The following is a 16661-nucleotide window of genomic DNA, read 5'->3' on the forward strand; positions in this document are numbered from 1 at the left end:
TTTTGTGTTTAAATTCAAAAACCATGCTGTGTGATCTGTACCGTAATTAAAAAACAAACAAACAAAACTCCAGTCTCTTGCTGTCGCATTGGGAACAGAGCCATGCTATCTGTAACCCTGAATGCTTGTGAGCTCATCTGAATATTTAGCTACTTTCCACTGACTGTTCGTGTCCATATTTTTAAATGCTACAGTTTCTGTAGCTGTAATGTAAAAAAAATGTACACCCATGCACTTATCATTCATTTATATATTTATTATTATTTATTAACTAGCTACTTTAAGAGTAACAGTGTTTTTTGTCTGTCTACCATTCTACAATTCAGTGTTTGACGTCTTTGCTTTAGAATTTGCCCACTGTACTGTAGTAACTGTTCTTTCCCTTTTGTGATGTTATACCAAGATGTCAATATTCACCCTTGCATGTATTAATCTTTTTAATAAATGCATCTGCTTTTTCTTCAGTGTGGGTTTCAGTACAGAGGTGTCATGTTAATGTGACTTTAACCATACTAATCTTCAGATGTGGTTTCTGTATAGATGTATTCTGCTTTAATGGGACTGCACGTGGGAGTAAGGGTGTGGATCCCTTTGCAGAATTGGGGCCTGTATTAGACAATACAGTGGAGATCCATAGTACCTCAGATGGGTTTCATCTCAAAATGATGCAATTCCTTTTTTGAGGTAGTTGACTGTCTAAAGATTCTGTGGGATAATTGGTGGTTGAAGGAGGAATTTGAATTAAGAGAAGAGTGCAAGTGAAGTGGGGAGGGAGTTCCAAATCTAAGGGGAAAAGGGGCAAAAACAGCAATGGGAGAAGGATACAGAAGTGGTACCCTGAAGGGCAGCTTAGGAGGAAAATAGAACAAGACTGTGGAGAAGAGGATTTTTGCAGTCCTTCTCACTCATGTTAGCCTCCCTGGTTGCAGTGAGTATTCACAGTGTAAACTAATGCACCAGTTGAGTCTGTAGCCACGCTAAAATGCTAGCGAGTAATTCTTTATATGGGGGAGGGCAAACTACAGCCCATGGGCCGGATCTGGTCTGTCAGGGCTCTCAATCTGGCCCGCGGGATTGCCAGCCCCGTGGCGCAGCAGGGCTATGGCAGGCTCCCTGCCTACCCTGCCCGCGCTGCTCCCGGGGCAACATGTCCCTGCGGCTCCTGTGGCGGGGTAGAGGGCTCAGTGCGCTGCCCTTGCCTGCAGGCACTGTCCCCCGCAGCTCCCATTGGCTGGGAATGGGAAACCGCGTGGCGGAGCTGCCTGCCCCATCCTACCCCAGGAGCCACTGCCAGACATAGCCACTTCCAGGAACAGTGCGGGGCCAGGGCAGGCAGGGAGCCTGCCTTAGCCTCGCTGTGCACCACTGCCACCCCGGAGCTGCTTGAGCTAAGCACCCGCACCCTGAACTCCTCCTGCACTCAACCCCCTGCCCTGAGCCCCCAATTCCTACCCTGAGCCCCTGCCGCACCCCTCCTGTACCCCAACCCCCTGCCCTGAGCCCCCTCTTGCACCCAAACCCGTTGCCCTGAGCCCCTTCCTGCACACTGCACCCCCTCCCACAGCCCACACTCCCTGCCTCCCGCACCCCAACCCCCCCCCCAGCCCTACATTCATGGCACTGCATACAATTTCCCCACCCCTATGTGGCCCTCGGGTCAAAAAGTTTGCCTACCCCTAGTTTATATATGCTGTTGAGCTTATAGTGGGGTATCAGTCTTGCACCTTACTATCACTTCAGGTCCAGCCGCCTTCTACCTGTATGATCGAATGAGAGATGCGGTCAGCAAATCTGTTGTTGATTATGTTAGTTTAAAGGCAATTTCTGTGGTGCGACTGAGCGCTAGTTCCACTTGTCCTGGATGTCTTCAGTGCAGGTAGAGTTGAAGGAGGGAGGGGGAATCAACCTCACCCAGGAAAGATAGCCAGTGACTCTTGTGATATTGTCAAGGGCCAAAATCAACTTGTGGGTAAAGGGGCCTGGTAGTAGGGGCTGTGCTGTAGAAGTTTCTCCCAAACCTCTAACTGGTTTCAAAACTGGATCGTCTGAAGCAAGTTTGTTCAGGCCAATGCAGTCTGGTTTACCAAGTGCCTCAAGCTCTTTGAAACTATTCAGCTGAGACTGTTTTAAAATTAGTTAGGACCTTGGGGAAATTTCCCCTGTATTGACCAGACTTAAGGGATATGGGTGTTGCATGGGCCTTGGTATGTGGAGGGAGTGTGGGAAGGTGGCAAGAGGAGGGCGTGGTTGGCATTTGTTAATATATTAACACATTTTAAAAGAAACCCTTTAATACTCAGTTAGCTATCCCTTACTGGCATGTAATGAGGATGTCTAATTCAATTATAGCAATATTTTCTGCTCTGAAGAATCTTCAGGAGAAGATTCGCCGACTAGAACTGGAACGGATTCAGGCAGAGGAGAATGTGAAACACCTGAGTAAAGAAACATCTGACTATAAGAAAGTGCTAAATGAGCAAATACAACAGAGGCAGCACTCCAAGACGGAGGTGTCCAAGCAAAATCAAGGTTGGTTCGTAGGTAGCCTTTGCATGGTTGGGGTGCTAACCATACAAACTCCACCCAAGGTAGCTGACGGGTTTAGTGTGTTGTGTGGGAACATTCTGCCAGGAATGAACTGTTTGTGTATTGCGCCCACAGAGACTTAGGGCTTGTCTACACTTAAAATGCTATAGTGGTACAGTTGCGCCTTCACCGTTGTGGCATTTCAGCACGGACACTACCTACCCTGACAGGAGGGGTTCTCCCATCAGCATAGGTAATCCACTTCAACCTAGCTACTACTTCTAGGGGATGGAAGAATTCTTCCGGTGACCTAGTGCTGTGTACTCAGGGGCTTAGGTAGGCTTAACAGCATTGTTCGGGGTGTGTGGATTTTTCACACCCCAACTGATGTAGTTAAACCAATTTTAATTTCTAGTGTAGGCCAAGCTTTAGGGCTTGTCTACACAAGGAAATTGACTGGAACAGCTATTGCAGAATAAACTATTCTGGAATAGCTCCCTGTGTGGACACTCTGATTCTAGAATAAGAGTGTCCATGTAGGGAGTTATTCCAGAATAGCTATTGCACTTTAAATTTATACCCTACATTATTCTGGAGTAATTTATTCATGGGCTACGTCTACACTACCGCCATAAGTCTACCTACACCACGCAACTCCGGCTACGGTATTCACGTAGCTGGAGTCTATGTATCTTAGGTCGAGTTACCATGGGGTCTATACTGCAAGTGGTCGACATGAGAAACTCTCCCGTCACCTTGCCTTACTCTTCTTGTCGGGGGTAGAGTATAGGGGTTGACTGGAGAGCGATCTGCTGTCTCTTTGGCAGGTCTTCACTAGACCTGCTAAATCAACTGCTGGTGACTCGATCTCAGAGTGTCGATCCTGACTGTAGTGTAGACCTAGCGATATACACACTCCCTTAGTACATTAGGCCTCGTCTACACTGGGAAAAGGTTACCAACATTTTTCTGCATTATTAGAGCTCCACAAGGGCTGCCAATGGTGGAACATTTTGATCTTGTTATGAGTGTAGCCTAAATTCAGCAGGATTGGAGTGAGGAGTTGAGTGTTCACTAATGTCCTTGGAGATGAAGAGGTGAAGTCACTCCCTGAAAAACAAATGGAATAATTCCGTTGTGCTCAAATGAATCTAGTGGTCTGTGATACATACGTAACGGTTCCTGTTATCGTATCTTGTATCTTATTTGTCATTGAGCAGGATTTGCAGGATTCTGATTACTTGCCTAGTTGTAGAGACTGTACATTGTGAGTGCGAGACAATTTACAGACATTCCAGCAATTAGCACCAGGATTTTTCAGATGAAGTGGCCAGACTGATTTCCTCAGAGTAGGAAAAAGAGGTGTTGGTTGTGCCACTAAATTAGAGAACTGTTTTGAAGATGGGTGTGTTTTTTTTGTTTTGTTTTGTTTTTTTTAAATCCCAGCTTACTTTTTCTGTTCAGCTATGGAGGAAGGAGTGATGTCCTAGTTCATATGAAAGCTTCCTACAGGTTTTACTCTATTGTAGAGCCCTGTGTGAGACTCTTTTTTTAATCCCAGTCCCATATTGCTCTGCAATACCCACTCTCTCTCCCATCCGCTCTCATATTGTTTCTTACATTTTTATCCCCCTCCCATCTGCAAAAACCTTAAATCCTGTATGAGAGTCAGATTTCCCTCATGCTACAAAAAAAGTCCAGTTAAAATAATATATATATATTAAAAAAAAAAATATGGAATTGAGATACAAGTTTTACCACTACAAGAATAAAACAAATCTTGCTTAAGCCAAGTAAAAATATACTTTAACTGTTATAATAGACATCAAATCTTCTCTCTCAAATTTAAGCATTAAAAGTTTTGTTTGTTTTTTAAAGTATTTGCTTGCAAATTACCATAGTCTAGCGTGTTTTTGGTTTTTTTGTTTGTTTGTTTTTTGGCTACCCAATCTTGCCCATAACAAAATATGTTTTACCCACTCCCGCTATTATAGCAGCGGGTCCTGTGGGGGACACAGAATCCTAGTCCCACTGCAGGGCTTTGTTCTACTGGATGACTGGTGTCATAGAAGGACTTTTATACTGTGAGCTCTTTTGGGGCAGAGACTTTTCCTTTGTTTTAGAGCAGCGCTTGGCACATTGGGGATGATACCGGAAGCGAATTAACTGACTGATTTCACATTTCCACTTTCTCTGATATCTTAGAACTATCTTCTCAGCTGGCAGCTGCTGAATCTCGTTGCAGACTTTTAGAGAAGCAGTTGGAATATATGAGGAATATGATAAAGCATGCAGAAAATGAAAAGACAAGTGTCTTGGAAAAACAGGTAAATTTATCTGCTAGTTGTACTAGAGAAGTTAATGAATTAAGGTATGATGTTGAGTAATCATTGTAATTCTGGCACCTATAAATGTGATTATGCTGCTTTAACTATCTTTAATCTAAATAAATTAACAATAAAATTCTCTGCTCATATCTGCCAGTCATATTGCAACTGATATTTTGCTTTCTCCTTATGAACACCTCTCTTATTGAAGACAGTAGATGTGCTCTCACAGCATAATACTGAACCAATAAATCTTGAGCCTTCGTTCCCTCCAATGACAGATCCATACCTCTGGGGCAGTGGTTGGCCCTACCTGCAACCCCCCAGCCCCAACTCCTTATCTATAAATAATAATTTCCCGCTTGCAGATGTTTACATCCTTAAAACATTTGCAGAGACTTATCCTAGTTTCCTCATTGCATTATGTGATGCATCTGCATGTTCTCAGACTCAAGGTTTGGATGATTGTGGTGGTGCATTTCTAACAGTTTTTTGCTTTTTCCTTTTCTCTTTGTAGGTCACTTTAGAGAGAGACCGACTTCTAGATCAATCTCATGTTCAATCTAAATTGGAAAAGCTGGATTTGCTGGAACAAGAATACACCAAACTAACTGTAATGCAGTCTCTAGCAGAGGTCTGTCTTTCCTCCTGCATACTAGATCAGATTTGTCTTGGTCATGAGTATTGAGCATGTATTGGTCCTCCGCCAAAAGATCACTAATAGAGCTGAATGTGTGTCCTGCAGGAAATTCTGATATTTTTAACGCTTTTAATGCAAATCAGGTTGTAAAGTTGAATTTTTTTTTTTATTTTTTTTTTTGGTATGGAACAAATTCTGAAAATTGTTTCAACATTTTCAATTGAAATGAAACATTTAAACCTTCCCAAAATTGAGAGGTTTCATTTTGATTTGTTTAAAAGACCCCAAGCTCTTCATTTATAGTCATTTCAACATTAAACTGCATTTTCTTACTAGGGCATGTTGCTTTATAGGAGTTGTAGTTTGGGAACCCACTGTATCCATTCGCTCACTGACCAGACTGATGCACCACTAGGGTTACCGCCTGGCTGGTATTTGACTGGCCTGGCCAGTTTTTTTTATGGATTTGCCAGAAAAATAATTTAATATGCCAGGCTTTTTTTACGGTGTGTCTAAAGATTTGCATTATTATCACAGTGCACTGGGATATCTAATGTTAAAAGTTTGTGTTACTTAAAGATGCTGCAGTGTCTACCCACCAGCACACCACATGCATGTATGAGAGGGTCTGAGTCACGTGAGAGTGAGGAGACATGTGATGTTACCAATCTTATCTATATGTGTTCTCTCTCTCAATACTATAAATGGCTCTGGGGGGGGGGGGGGGGGGGGGAAGGTTGCGAAGTTGCCTTGTGGTTGGAGTTTGGGGTTGCAGAGGGATGGCCTTGTTGGGGACCCATCATTTCAAAGGTGGTAACCCTCTGTACCACACCCAGCGTTATCAGAGGCAAATCTTCATTGCATCATGGAAGATGTAGTCCAGCCAGGGAGCTTGGCTCATAGGAGAGAATGGGGGCTTGAACTACAGTGCCCAGAAGGCAACACATTGATAGGGAAACAGTTTATTTTATGGAACTATTTGAAACTAAACATTTTGGGTTCAACACAACACAATATTCTGATTCAGGTCCAAGTGACCCAAAAATGAAATATTTGTTTTCTTGATGAACTTAGATATTTTGAGGCAACATCTAGTTTTTTTTTTTTTTCCCCTGTGGAAAATCTGAGCCAGGAAGTTCCGATCAACTCTAGTGACTAAGGCCTTGTCTAGACTACAGAGCCTTTGCTGGTATAGCCGTGCTGGCATAGCCCCTGCTGGAGATACTGTGTAAGACTGGAGTTCGTCTGCCGGCAGCACTACACTACCTCCCATAAAAACACTAGCCAAGTTGACAGAGGCACTCTTCTATAGCATAGTTGTGTTTGCAACAGGGCTTTGCCAGCGTAACTATCTCAGCTAGGGAGTGTGAAACTTCATTGACTTTAATGCATAAAACAGGCTCTTAGTTTTCCAGTGACTTTGCAAGACACTAAAAATCAGACTGAATAGAGAAACTGGATGTGTGGTTTATTACAACAATCTCTAATCCATTAACAAACTCCTCCCCCCACCACAACCCCCCTTCTCTCCCATTTCTTTCCCCCTATGTCTGGTGGGGTGCCAAACAACCTGTCCCACCTTGTCTTTAGCTGTGACAGTGGGAGTACCTTTCCCAGACCTGAAGAAGAGCTCTGTGTAAGCTCGAAAGCTTGTCTCTCTCACTAACAAAAGTTGGTCCAATAAAAGATATTACCTCGCACACCTTTTATTCTCTAGTGTCCTGGGACCAACGCAGCTACAACAATACTGCATAGACTTAGTAATGCACATAACTCTGTTGGGGCAAAATGTAATATTTAAAAAAAACTAACAAATATGCTTCCATTTATATACATATCAATTGGAATACGTTTTTGTTTTTTTTCTGAAGACAGTTTGATTTTGGATTATATTAGGGTGCAGTGTTTAATCTTTGTGAAGGTTAGGTCATGTTCTAGAGCAGGGTGGGCAAACTTTTTGGCCCAAGGGCCACATCGGGGTTGTGAAACTGTATGGAGGGACGGGTAGGGAAGGCTGTGCCTCCCCAAACAGCCTGGCCCCTCCCACTTTCCACCCCCTGACTGCCCCCTCAGAATCCCCGACCCATCCAACCCCCCCTGCTCTCTGTCCCCTGACTGCCCTGACCCCTATCCATACCCCCACTTCTAACCACCCCCCAGGACTCCCAGGCCTATCCAATCCCCCCTGTTCCCAGTCCCCTGGTTTTTTACTTAGAAATATCAGGAATGTGAAGTCTGGTCTTTTCTGGCTTTGCTAGAAAACCACTTGGATGTCTCTTATGGATTTTTGACCTCTGTCGTTAATTTATGGTCAGGATGTTCAAAGACCTCCATTGTCACAAATGTTTGAGGCATTTTCGTTACAGATGTTGAAAATAAACCCAAAATATGTTTGTTTTCATTCTAACTTGTACAGTATCTGACATAAAAAAATTGTTAGTTCTTTAGCTGTCTCTTTGGCCTGAGACACTGGACAATACTTAAATTTTAATGTAAAAAACCATGTTAAATCATTTTTAGGCCTTTTATGTATTTTTAAAGGAGGGCAGTCACCTCATTTTTTCCTCTTTGTAGGTTATACCCTTCACTAACTTGCTCTAGACTTTCAGGCATTGTAATTAATGTCTTATTGAAATAAACATGGGAAAACCCAGTGTGTTCACCTTTAAATATTCAGGCCTGCTTGTACTTGTTAAAGACAGATGAGACTCATCAACAGTTCTTCTGAATCTGAAGGGAATGTTCAGTCTAAAACAATGCACTGAACTATTAGTTTTAATTTTGTTCAAGTTTCTGTTTTAAGACTTCAGAAAAAAGGAACCAGGCATTCCATCAGTAACAACATTTTTCTTATTGAATTTCAATTAGAAAAAAATGAGAGAACTGGAACAGAAGCTCAAAGAGGAGGAACATGCAAGGAAGCTTGTGCAGGACAAGGCAGCTGAGGTAACCAGCACGTAATCTTTCCTGCTATTTTACTGTGTGTTGCAAGTAGCTCGCTCTCTTATTAAACTTTCATTTAAGCTCACTGATAGGGTCTCTAATGTGCAATGTAATGAAGAGCTTGTTGCAGTCTGGCTGGTGATGGAATCCAAGGACACCAAAGGCACCAGTTTCTCTTCTTGCCTGTTCTTTTGCATGAAATGGTGGAAAACTCTCTCTGGCAGAGCTAGGAATTGGGGAAGGGTGAAATTTTGTGACTTCCCCAGTCCTGTCAAAAAGAGGGTGTCTGGTAAATTATAGTTTACTATAAAAACACGAACTTAAAGTCTGGTGTTTCCTTCAGATAATCTCCAGATGGTATCCTCATCATCATATTACCAGATCTGGCCAGTGCACCCAGTTAACTGGATGGCTTTCAACTCCAGCTAAATAAAACTCCGTGGACTGGGTGGAGCTTTTCTTCATTCAAAGCTTCCAAATGGTCTATTGTCCCGTTCCTTTCCAAGGCTTCCTTGCATGCTTTTACATGCTTCTTCCTCAAGCCCTTTTTTCCCCTAGGAAAGATCAGGACTGCTGCTCTTCCTGAGTCTCCACATTGGCAGACATTTGAAACACATCCTACCCTCTCCTATCCAGACTGAGGAAGACAGGCTTTTTATACCAAGCGTGCTTTAACAGCCTGCCGTTCCCAAGGTTACCGAATTATAAGTCCCAAAGAAAGCACTTTTGTGTTTAGTAGATACCACATCACAGGACTCAGCTGAGTTAGCTTTGTTTGGTTCTGCTCTGAAAAGTTTAATAGAAAATGATTGACTCCCTAAGGGTGACTGTATAAATAGCATGGTGGAGGTTCCATGTTTGTGTCAGAATCCATATGGCATTTGCTCAGTGTCCAAGTAAGAGTGTTGTTTTTTCAACTGCTAACCCTACAGACTCAACCTGGACTCAGCGTAAAGCTGAATTCTTTCCTTTTCACGCATCCTTGGGGGCCATAATAAGCATCAGTTACATGGATACAGCTGTATTTGAAGGCTATTATAGTTGGATGGTTATAACTAAAGGCAGAATTTGGCCTGCATCTTATTAGTGGGACTCGTTAATGGTGATGGGGGGGAGGGGAATCCAGGGCTACCATTCAGCAGTTTAGGGAGATGTTGGCACAGTTAACAGGGAATCCCACCATTCAAAATCTTTTCAGAACACAACTATGCTTTAAGTAGATCAAGGAAAAAAATTGAGTCAACACTTTACAATAACTATCAATGTGTAGAGGACAAAAGGATACCATCAAACCAGGAGTGCCTACAAGAGACATAAACCTCTCGGGCCAATGACCTTTTTAGCTTCGGTGCCATGTACATCATTAGCACACAGAGGATTATTTATTATAGTGCCACAGAAGCAGGAAGGTAACACTGAATGCCAGCACTGATGCTTGTGGAGAGATTGAGGGGTTCTCACACAAATTCTGCATGTTCACTTGTGAGATGGGAGTGGGTGGCTGGAAATAATGATTTCTAAAGTCACGTCTTAGAGCTTTCGAGGAAAAGAATTAAACTTTTTTACATGGATCCATTTGCATAGTGATAACTCTAAACCTCAACTCTTTCAGTAAAATGTGGAAGGTATTCAACACAAATCAACCAGAGTGGAAGGAACTGGGATGTCCTCAGACATGGCATCATTTACTGAATAGGCAGGGCCAATATTCTGTAATAGTCAGCAGTGATGTAAAGGAAGTGCATAACTGTACTGTTTCACACTTGCCTGCAGGGACGTGGCTTGTGGCTCATTCAGTCTCTCATTACGACTGGTAATTCTTCTTTGAGCCAGAATCCATGGTGGTAGTTTAGATCCGAGGTTCTGAAACTGATCTGTGAGCTTGATGTTCCATCCATGCACTTTTCAATAACTTTTTAAGGGGGTATATGAACCAATAAAGTTTTGGAACCACTGGCTAGATGTACTTAGTGTCACTACTGTTGTTGAACATTGCAGTAATACCTAGAGACCTCAACCACATGGGCGTACTGTTCTAGGCATGTACAAGACCTACAGTAAAGGACAGACCCTGCCGCAAAGAGCTTACTGACTAAATTGTTCCTTGGCTGGCCAGTCCCAGACTTCAGGGTTTGGTTGTTTTAGGTTTTTTTTACACTTTCCAGTTGTTTTAAAAAAAAAAAAAATAATTCCCACTATTCACAGCTTCAGACAGGACTGGAGACTAACAGAATACTGTTGCAGGCAGGAACACCATCAGTTCCTCCAAAGCCAAGGAAAACAAAGAAGAAAGCCAAGCAGCCAGACAAGGTAGCATGCTGTCATTGTAAATTGTATCGGGAAGGAAGGAGAATTGGGTGGGTGGGTGGGTGGGAGAGATCAGATAGCTGGCTATCGCTTTTACTAGAAAGCAGAGGGGGATGGGTTTGACAGCGTCACTTCTAATGACAATTTCTCTCTTCTTAGAAACGCCCTCTTACGAGACATTACCATGCACAGCCCCACTATAGGCTGTGCCTGGGTGATGTGCCATTTGTAGCTGGAAAGGTGAGTGGGATTAATTTTGAATGCCTACAAATAGCAAGCTCTGGAGAATTTTACACTTGGAGTACAAAGTTAATTCAGAAGACGGTGCTCTGGGTCACAGTTGCCAATGTTCATGTGGACCCCGACTTTCACAATAAGCCAAAAATCAAGCTAAACCCATTTCAAAACAAGGCCAAAATAAGACCATCCCTAAGAACCCCAACACTGTGACTAGATTCCCCCTGCGTGCAGTCTGGGACTGTGGTGGGTCCGATGTGCACCTCTGATTCTCTCCCCGCCTTGCCCCTGCTTGCTGGGAGCCGATTTAAAAAAAAACAAAAACTACTAGCCAACAAGCAACTCACAAGCCAATTAAGCCAAAAACAAGTCCAATTTCTGCATTCTCCCCTTCCCTCCACCCCCCCGCAGATTTGGCATCTTGTTTGGTGCTCTCATGACACCTAGGTGGTCAGGCTACTTAACAGTTCTATTTTCCTTCCATTAACTTTTAATTTTCCCTCCGCCTTTCTTGCAATGCTCTGTTCTGTCTTCTGTAACACTGAGCTGGCATGGTCAGAAACATCTCCCCTGCTCTCAAGGCTGCTAGTCAAACACTTTTCACAAGCACTGATTGACTCCTACACAGATCTCTTCTTAAAAATAAGTCACTAGCAACAACAAGTCAAGAAAAAAAAAATCACAATTAGGACTGTTTCTAAATAAAATGTCCTACAATATCTCTCCTGCTCTAGGTTTGTTAAGAGATCTATTCACATCTACTTTACTTTTTTCCCCTTCAGTCTACTAGTCCCAGCCATTCTGTTGGAGCCAATGTACAACATGTGTTGCATCTAATGAAACAACACTCTAAAGCTCTATGTAACGATCGTGTGATCAAGGATGTTCCAACACCTAAGCCGACTGGCAACTCATCTCACACCAGCAAAGGCAGAAAGTCATCTCTTTCGACAGGCTCCTCTGCATCCCAGGAAGAGCTTTCTGAAGTGTTGCTGACTTTGCAGGATGAATTTGGGCAGATGAGTTTGTGAGTCCTGTGATTAAATTACAAATGTGGATGCCAGTGATTTTGGTTTGGTGTTGAGAATTCTCTGGAGGGAGGGCGGGGTTATACAGCCATTTATCCAAAGATGATGCATGCTTTTAGGCAGGAGTGGATCAGGATTTAGCTCTCTTCAATCATGGCAGCCTTTTTCCCCTGTAATGTTGATTAACATTCAACTTCAGTTATTCCTACACACTAATACTGCATGGCTCTTTGTATTTACAAGCAGCAGTTCCAAGGGGTGCACCTCTGAGTTCATTCATAAGACATCAGACAAGTGGGTAAATGTGACTACCCTTTTGTGAGAGCTGCCTTGCTATTCTTTCTGCTAAAATAGTAATCTAGTTATCAGGATCTAAACTACTTTGCTAGTCTCACATATCATCCATCGTAGGAGCACAGACCTGAAATAGCAGCTAATGCAAATGAACCAAGAAAATGCAGAATGGGAAATAGGACTCTCTCCTCAGACTTGACTGAGCACTAAGACTATGGCTATAGGAGGCCACCCATGTAATCTTAAATTAGTAATATTTAGGTCTAACTAATTTTATCAGTTCTCCAGTATAGCAGCAGAGGCTCCATGTATGCATTCCACATGGACAGTGCTCACGAGCAGGAACGTTACAGACGACTGTTATGAAATATATTGAGACAGTTTCTAGTTACTAATAATACGCCTCCCTGGACATGTAATTTCTCAGGCAAGTGGACAAACATTGTAAAGTGGAGAAAATCAAGCCCAAGCTTTTTTTCTGTCTTTATGTGTAAGTGATCACCTACAGCTAGGAAAGCTAATCCAGGAAACACCAACTGGTGGCCTGAAGGAAGACCTGGAGCGGGAACTTGAAGCATTGGTGAGAAGAATGGAGGCAAAGGCAGACCAAATAAGTAAAGTCCGGAAACATCGGACACGGGTAAGTCAGTTGCCTGCAGTTGCGCTGTAAGGCTTCTGTAAAATGATTATTTTGAAGAATCTTTCAATGAAATGCTGCTATAGCTGAATTTGGAAGAAGCAGACATGACCTGCCTTTTGTGCTCGTAGGAGAGCAAACCGTTTGTACATGGGGGAAATCCCACAGAGACATTTTGCAAGTTGTCAAAAGACTTACAACTAACTTATTTTCCTCAGTGTATGTTGGTTTTGGTCACCCAAACTTTACTTAGGAAAAGGTCTGGGTTCCCAGGGTCTATTTTCACTGTTACACTAAATTTTTGGACAGTCCTCCTCCTGCATATGCTGATCTATCTGGTCTTGCTTTATAATTCACATTTCACAAATATTGGAGGGAAAGTTAAAGATAGATACTTTGATGAAAGATTTAATCCCATATCTGATTGATCTTTCTCCGCTCTTCCTTCATTTTACTGACGTTTGCTTTGCCCCAAAGGTCAAATGCAGTATGTCAAGCCTATTCAATATACACTGCTGTGAAGCGTATCTTTGTGTAGTTTTCAGCCCCCTCATCTCCAGCTTTGACATTGTGTGCTCTAGAGATAGAAACTTCATCTGCCTAAAGTCAAAGTGTTGAAGACTTTAAACTGCAGATGTCCTCTGAAATCAAAGGCAGTTGAGTATGTTTCCCACACATTTACTAGATCAGAGGTTCTCAACTCCATGGCCCACCTGTACCACAATAACTGATTTTCTGCATATAAAAGCCAGGGCCAGTGTTAAGCCCATGCCACAGGGGCCCTCGTGAAGCTACATTGCTCAGGCTTCAGCCCCAGGTGGCGGGGCTCAGGAACCTGGGCTTCAGCCCCATGTGGTGGGGCTTTGGCTTTCTGCCCTGAGCCCCAGTGAGTCTAATGCTGGCCCTGCTTGGAGGCCCCCCTGAAAACTGTTTGAGAACCCTAGGGGGCCCCGGACCCCTGGTTGAGAACCACTGCGCTAGATTTTCAGTCAGATGACTGAAAAATTCATAGCCATTAACCTATTCTGCAGAGGAATGTCCATGCCAGTGGAAGAAGTTAGTTTATTAGTTACTCCTATCTAGAAACTGAAGCAGTTGTTGCAGACTGGCAGGCATAGCAGTGTTGACATTGTATGGCAATATGAATGGTTCTGCATGAGTACTGTATGCCCCTGACTAGTAAAAAATTTTCCTGCACCACTGCAGTACTGAGAGTCGCATACTGTCCTATTTACACATCTTTACAGCTGATGCCAATTCTTCATACCACCAGTCTTTCTTTTTTAGTGCTCTTGAAAGTGATACCTCAGGTAGCTGCTTTCTAAGGACAGTGATTGACCTATACAATCTGTATAGGTAAATGGAAAACTTAATTTTTCAGTAATCTTTGGGAAAAGCTGGGCAGTGACTATGTGGATTGGAGACTTAAGTCAGCTGTAGGTCAGTTCTTTCCCAATCGTGAGGACGTGTGGGTAACTCCCCTAGACTCTTAGACGTGTGACTTTTAAAATAGCTAATAGTAATTCAGATCACAAAATCTCTGATTCCACTGGAATCAATCTCCATGTTCTTAAAGGTTTATGCCATTGTGCACTTGGCTATAGGAGTAAGTATTCCAGGAGACTGGCTGTCTTGGTTATAGAGCCTCAGCTTTCTATCTGAGTCACAGGCATCCGATGAAGTGAGCTGTAGCTCATGAAAGCTTATGCTCAAATAAATTGGTTAGTCTCTAAGGTGCCACTTGTACTCCTTTTCCTTTTACAGGCGCAAATGAAAGAGGAGATTTTAATTCCATTGGGAGAAATGGAAGAAATAAGTAAACTGAAGCCAGGCTGCTCTTAACGTTTCTCTCTGGGCTTTCCTTTCAGCTAGAGAAACTCAAGAAAGAGTGTAAGTCCAAAAAGTCTTGTGCTGATGAAACACGAGACAGCCGGAATGGAGTTAGTGAGGTGAAAGTAACAACCACCGTGACAACCAGGGGAAAGGATGCTGGCCCCATCAAAGTGAAACCAGGAGAGAAAAGCCGGAAAAACCTTCAGTTGTTGCGGGACATGCAGAGTATACAGACTTCGCTTCAGAAAGATGACATCAACTGGGACTACTGATTTCTGTACCGGTCAATAGTTTCCTTAAACTCCACCAGTCTGAACTTTACTTCTCACATTTCAGGTCTAAAAGAGATGCCTTTCCTACTGTGTGAAAGAGACTACTGTATACGAAGTGCACTTTTTAAATGTAAACCCCCCATTTTGCATCTGTAGTTCTGATTTATTATGGTTCTAATCCATGCACAACACCGATAGGAGAAAGTAAGCCTCATTTCTACTGTATCTAACTACTGAGTTATATACAACCCTCCATTATCTCCCCCTTTGTCAGCTGTACCCTTCCTTCCAGCCTCCTTCTGCCATGCCTGCTGCAGGATGTTTTATTTCATTGTTCACAGGGGTGGCTTGCTAAAAGGTATGTGTGGTTTCATAACTCTCTTCCTGTTGAATTCTTCTGTACAGGGCTGCTTAAAGGCATATCACCATTCGAAAATGAAGCTTTAGCCACAAGTCTAAAAGGTGTTAGCAGTTGCTGGATGTATGCACAGTTGCTATCAGCACAGCCTTTGAGAACATAAGAAAAAGCAGGAGAACCTCATAAGTGTTTTGTTTAACTATCCAGTTCCTGGTCTGCTGTCTTCCATTAGCCAATATTAATTGCAGTGGACACTTCAACTCACTCACAAAGAAACAACAAAGTAATTATCTTTTGAAGTAGTTTTTCTTACCAATTGACTCATTTAATAGTAATGAATAGAGAAATGTGCCTTCAGGATACTTTTTCATTTAAGTGTGATGTGGAACATTGGGATAAAATCTATCATTTACTAGTGCACTTTGGCTGGAGCAGTAAAGCGTGGACATTTTTAATTTGAAAGTGCCTCAATCATGCCATTCAATGCTGGCAGCTTGCTTAATTTTAACTTGAAATATTATTCACTTTGACTTGGATATCTGCTTTTGTAATGGTGCAGGTAAAAGTGCTAAATGACTTGCACACCTCAGTGAATGTTATTTATTATATTAATAATGTAAAGAATTTCATAGTAATGGTGTGTACAGAAGACAGACTCAAATTACCTGTGTCTATAAAGTTTTTATGATTGGAAACCAATAAAATTAACTTGCAAATCTGAGTGAGGTAAGTTGAAATTTCTCTTTACTAACTATCTAGCTGTGCCTTTTTCCTCCTTTGTAAGACTGATACAATTTACTCTTTGAATTGAATATCAGACTGTTTAAAAAAAATCCTGCCCCACTAAAACTCACCTCAAACACTGCCTGAGCAAAGGTGTTAGGGGGCACTAGTAGAGAGGAAGGATAGGTAAGTAGTGAAGATGGGAGCCTGGCACTTGGAAGACCTGGGTTAAATTTCCTGCTCTGCCACAGGTATCCTTTGTAACCTCAGGCTACTCCTTCACTCTCAGTGCTTCAGTTTCCCTACCTCTGAGAGGTATTGGGAGTCTACATATATTAACACTGTGAGGTGCTCATGTTAAATATTTGCCAGCTCAAAATTAGTTGAGATAATGGAAGAATTACTACTCACAGCTAAATGGAAAAAATCAGCCCAGAGATTGTTACTGGGACAGTAGCCAAAGGAAAACACTCCCTTTGAGCAGGAAGTTGCTCTGGTCATATACAAAGCAATTATGTTACAATAATTCTACAACT

The 16661-nt window shown here is 42.5% G+C and overlaps 1 protein-coding gene across 1 annotated transcript in view; it reads left to right on the top strand.

The window, feature by feature from the left end:
• CEP57 (centrosomal protein 57) overlaps window positions 1-16123 on the top strand; it is a 29146-nt gene extending 13023 nt beyond the window's left edge. Inside the window, exons 3-11 of the mRNA XM_084622239.1 lie at window positions 2350-2529; window positions 4732-4853; window positions 5371-5487; window positions 8362-8439; window positions 10642-10746; window positions 10903-10983; window positions 11763-12007; window positions 12798-12942; window positions 14808-16123. Coding sequence (XP_084478365.1) covers window positions 2350-2529; window positions 4732-4853; window positions 5371-5487; window positions 8362-8439; window positions 10642-10746; window positions 10903-10983; window positions 11763-12007; window positions 12798-12942; window positions 14808-15044 — 1310 coding nt within the window. The 3' untranslated portion in view covers window positions 15045-16123. The remainder of the gene's footprint in view (window positions 1-2349; window positions 2530-4731; window positions 4854-5370; window positions 5488-8361; window positions 8440-10641; window positions 10747-10902; window positions 10984-11762; window positions 12008-12797; window positions 12943-14807) is intronic.
• The last annotated feature ends 538 nt before the right edge of the window (window positions 16124-16661 follow it).

This window comes from Lepidochelys olivacea, assembly GCF_965140295.1.
Source record: "Lepidochelys olivacea isolate rLepOli2 genome assembly, chromosome: 1".
Classification (NCBI taxonomy): domain Eukaryota; kingdom Metazoa; phylum Chordata; order Testudines; family Cheloniidae; genus Lepidochelys; species Lepidochelys olivacea.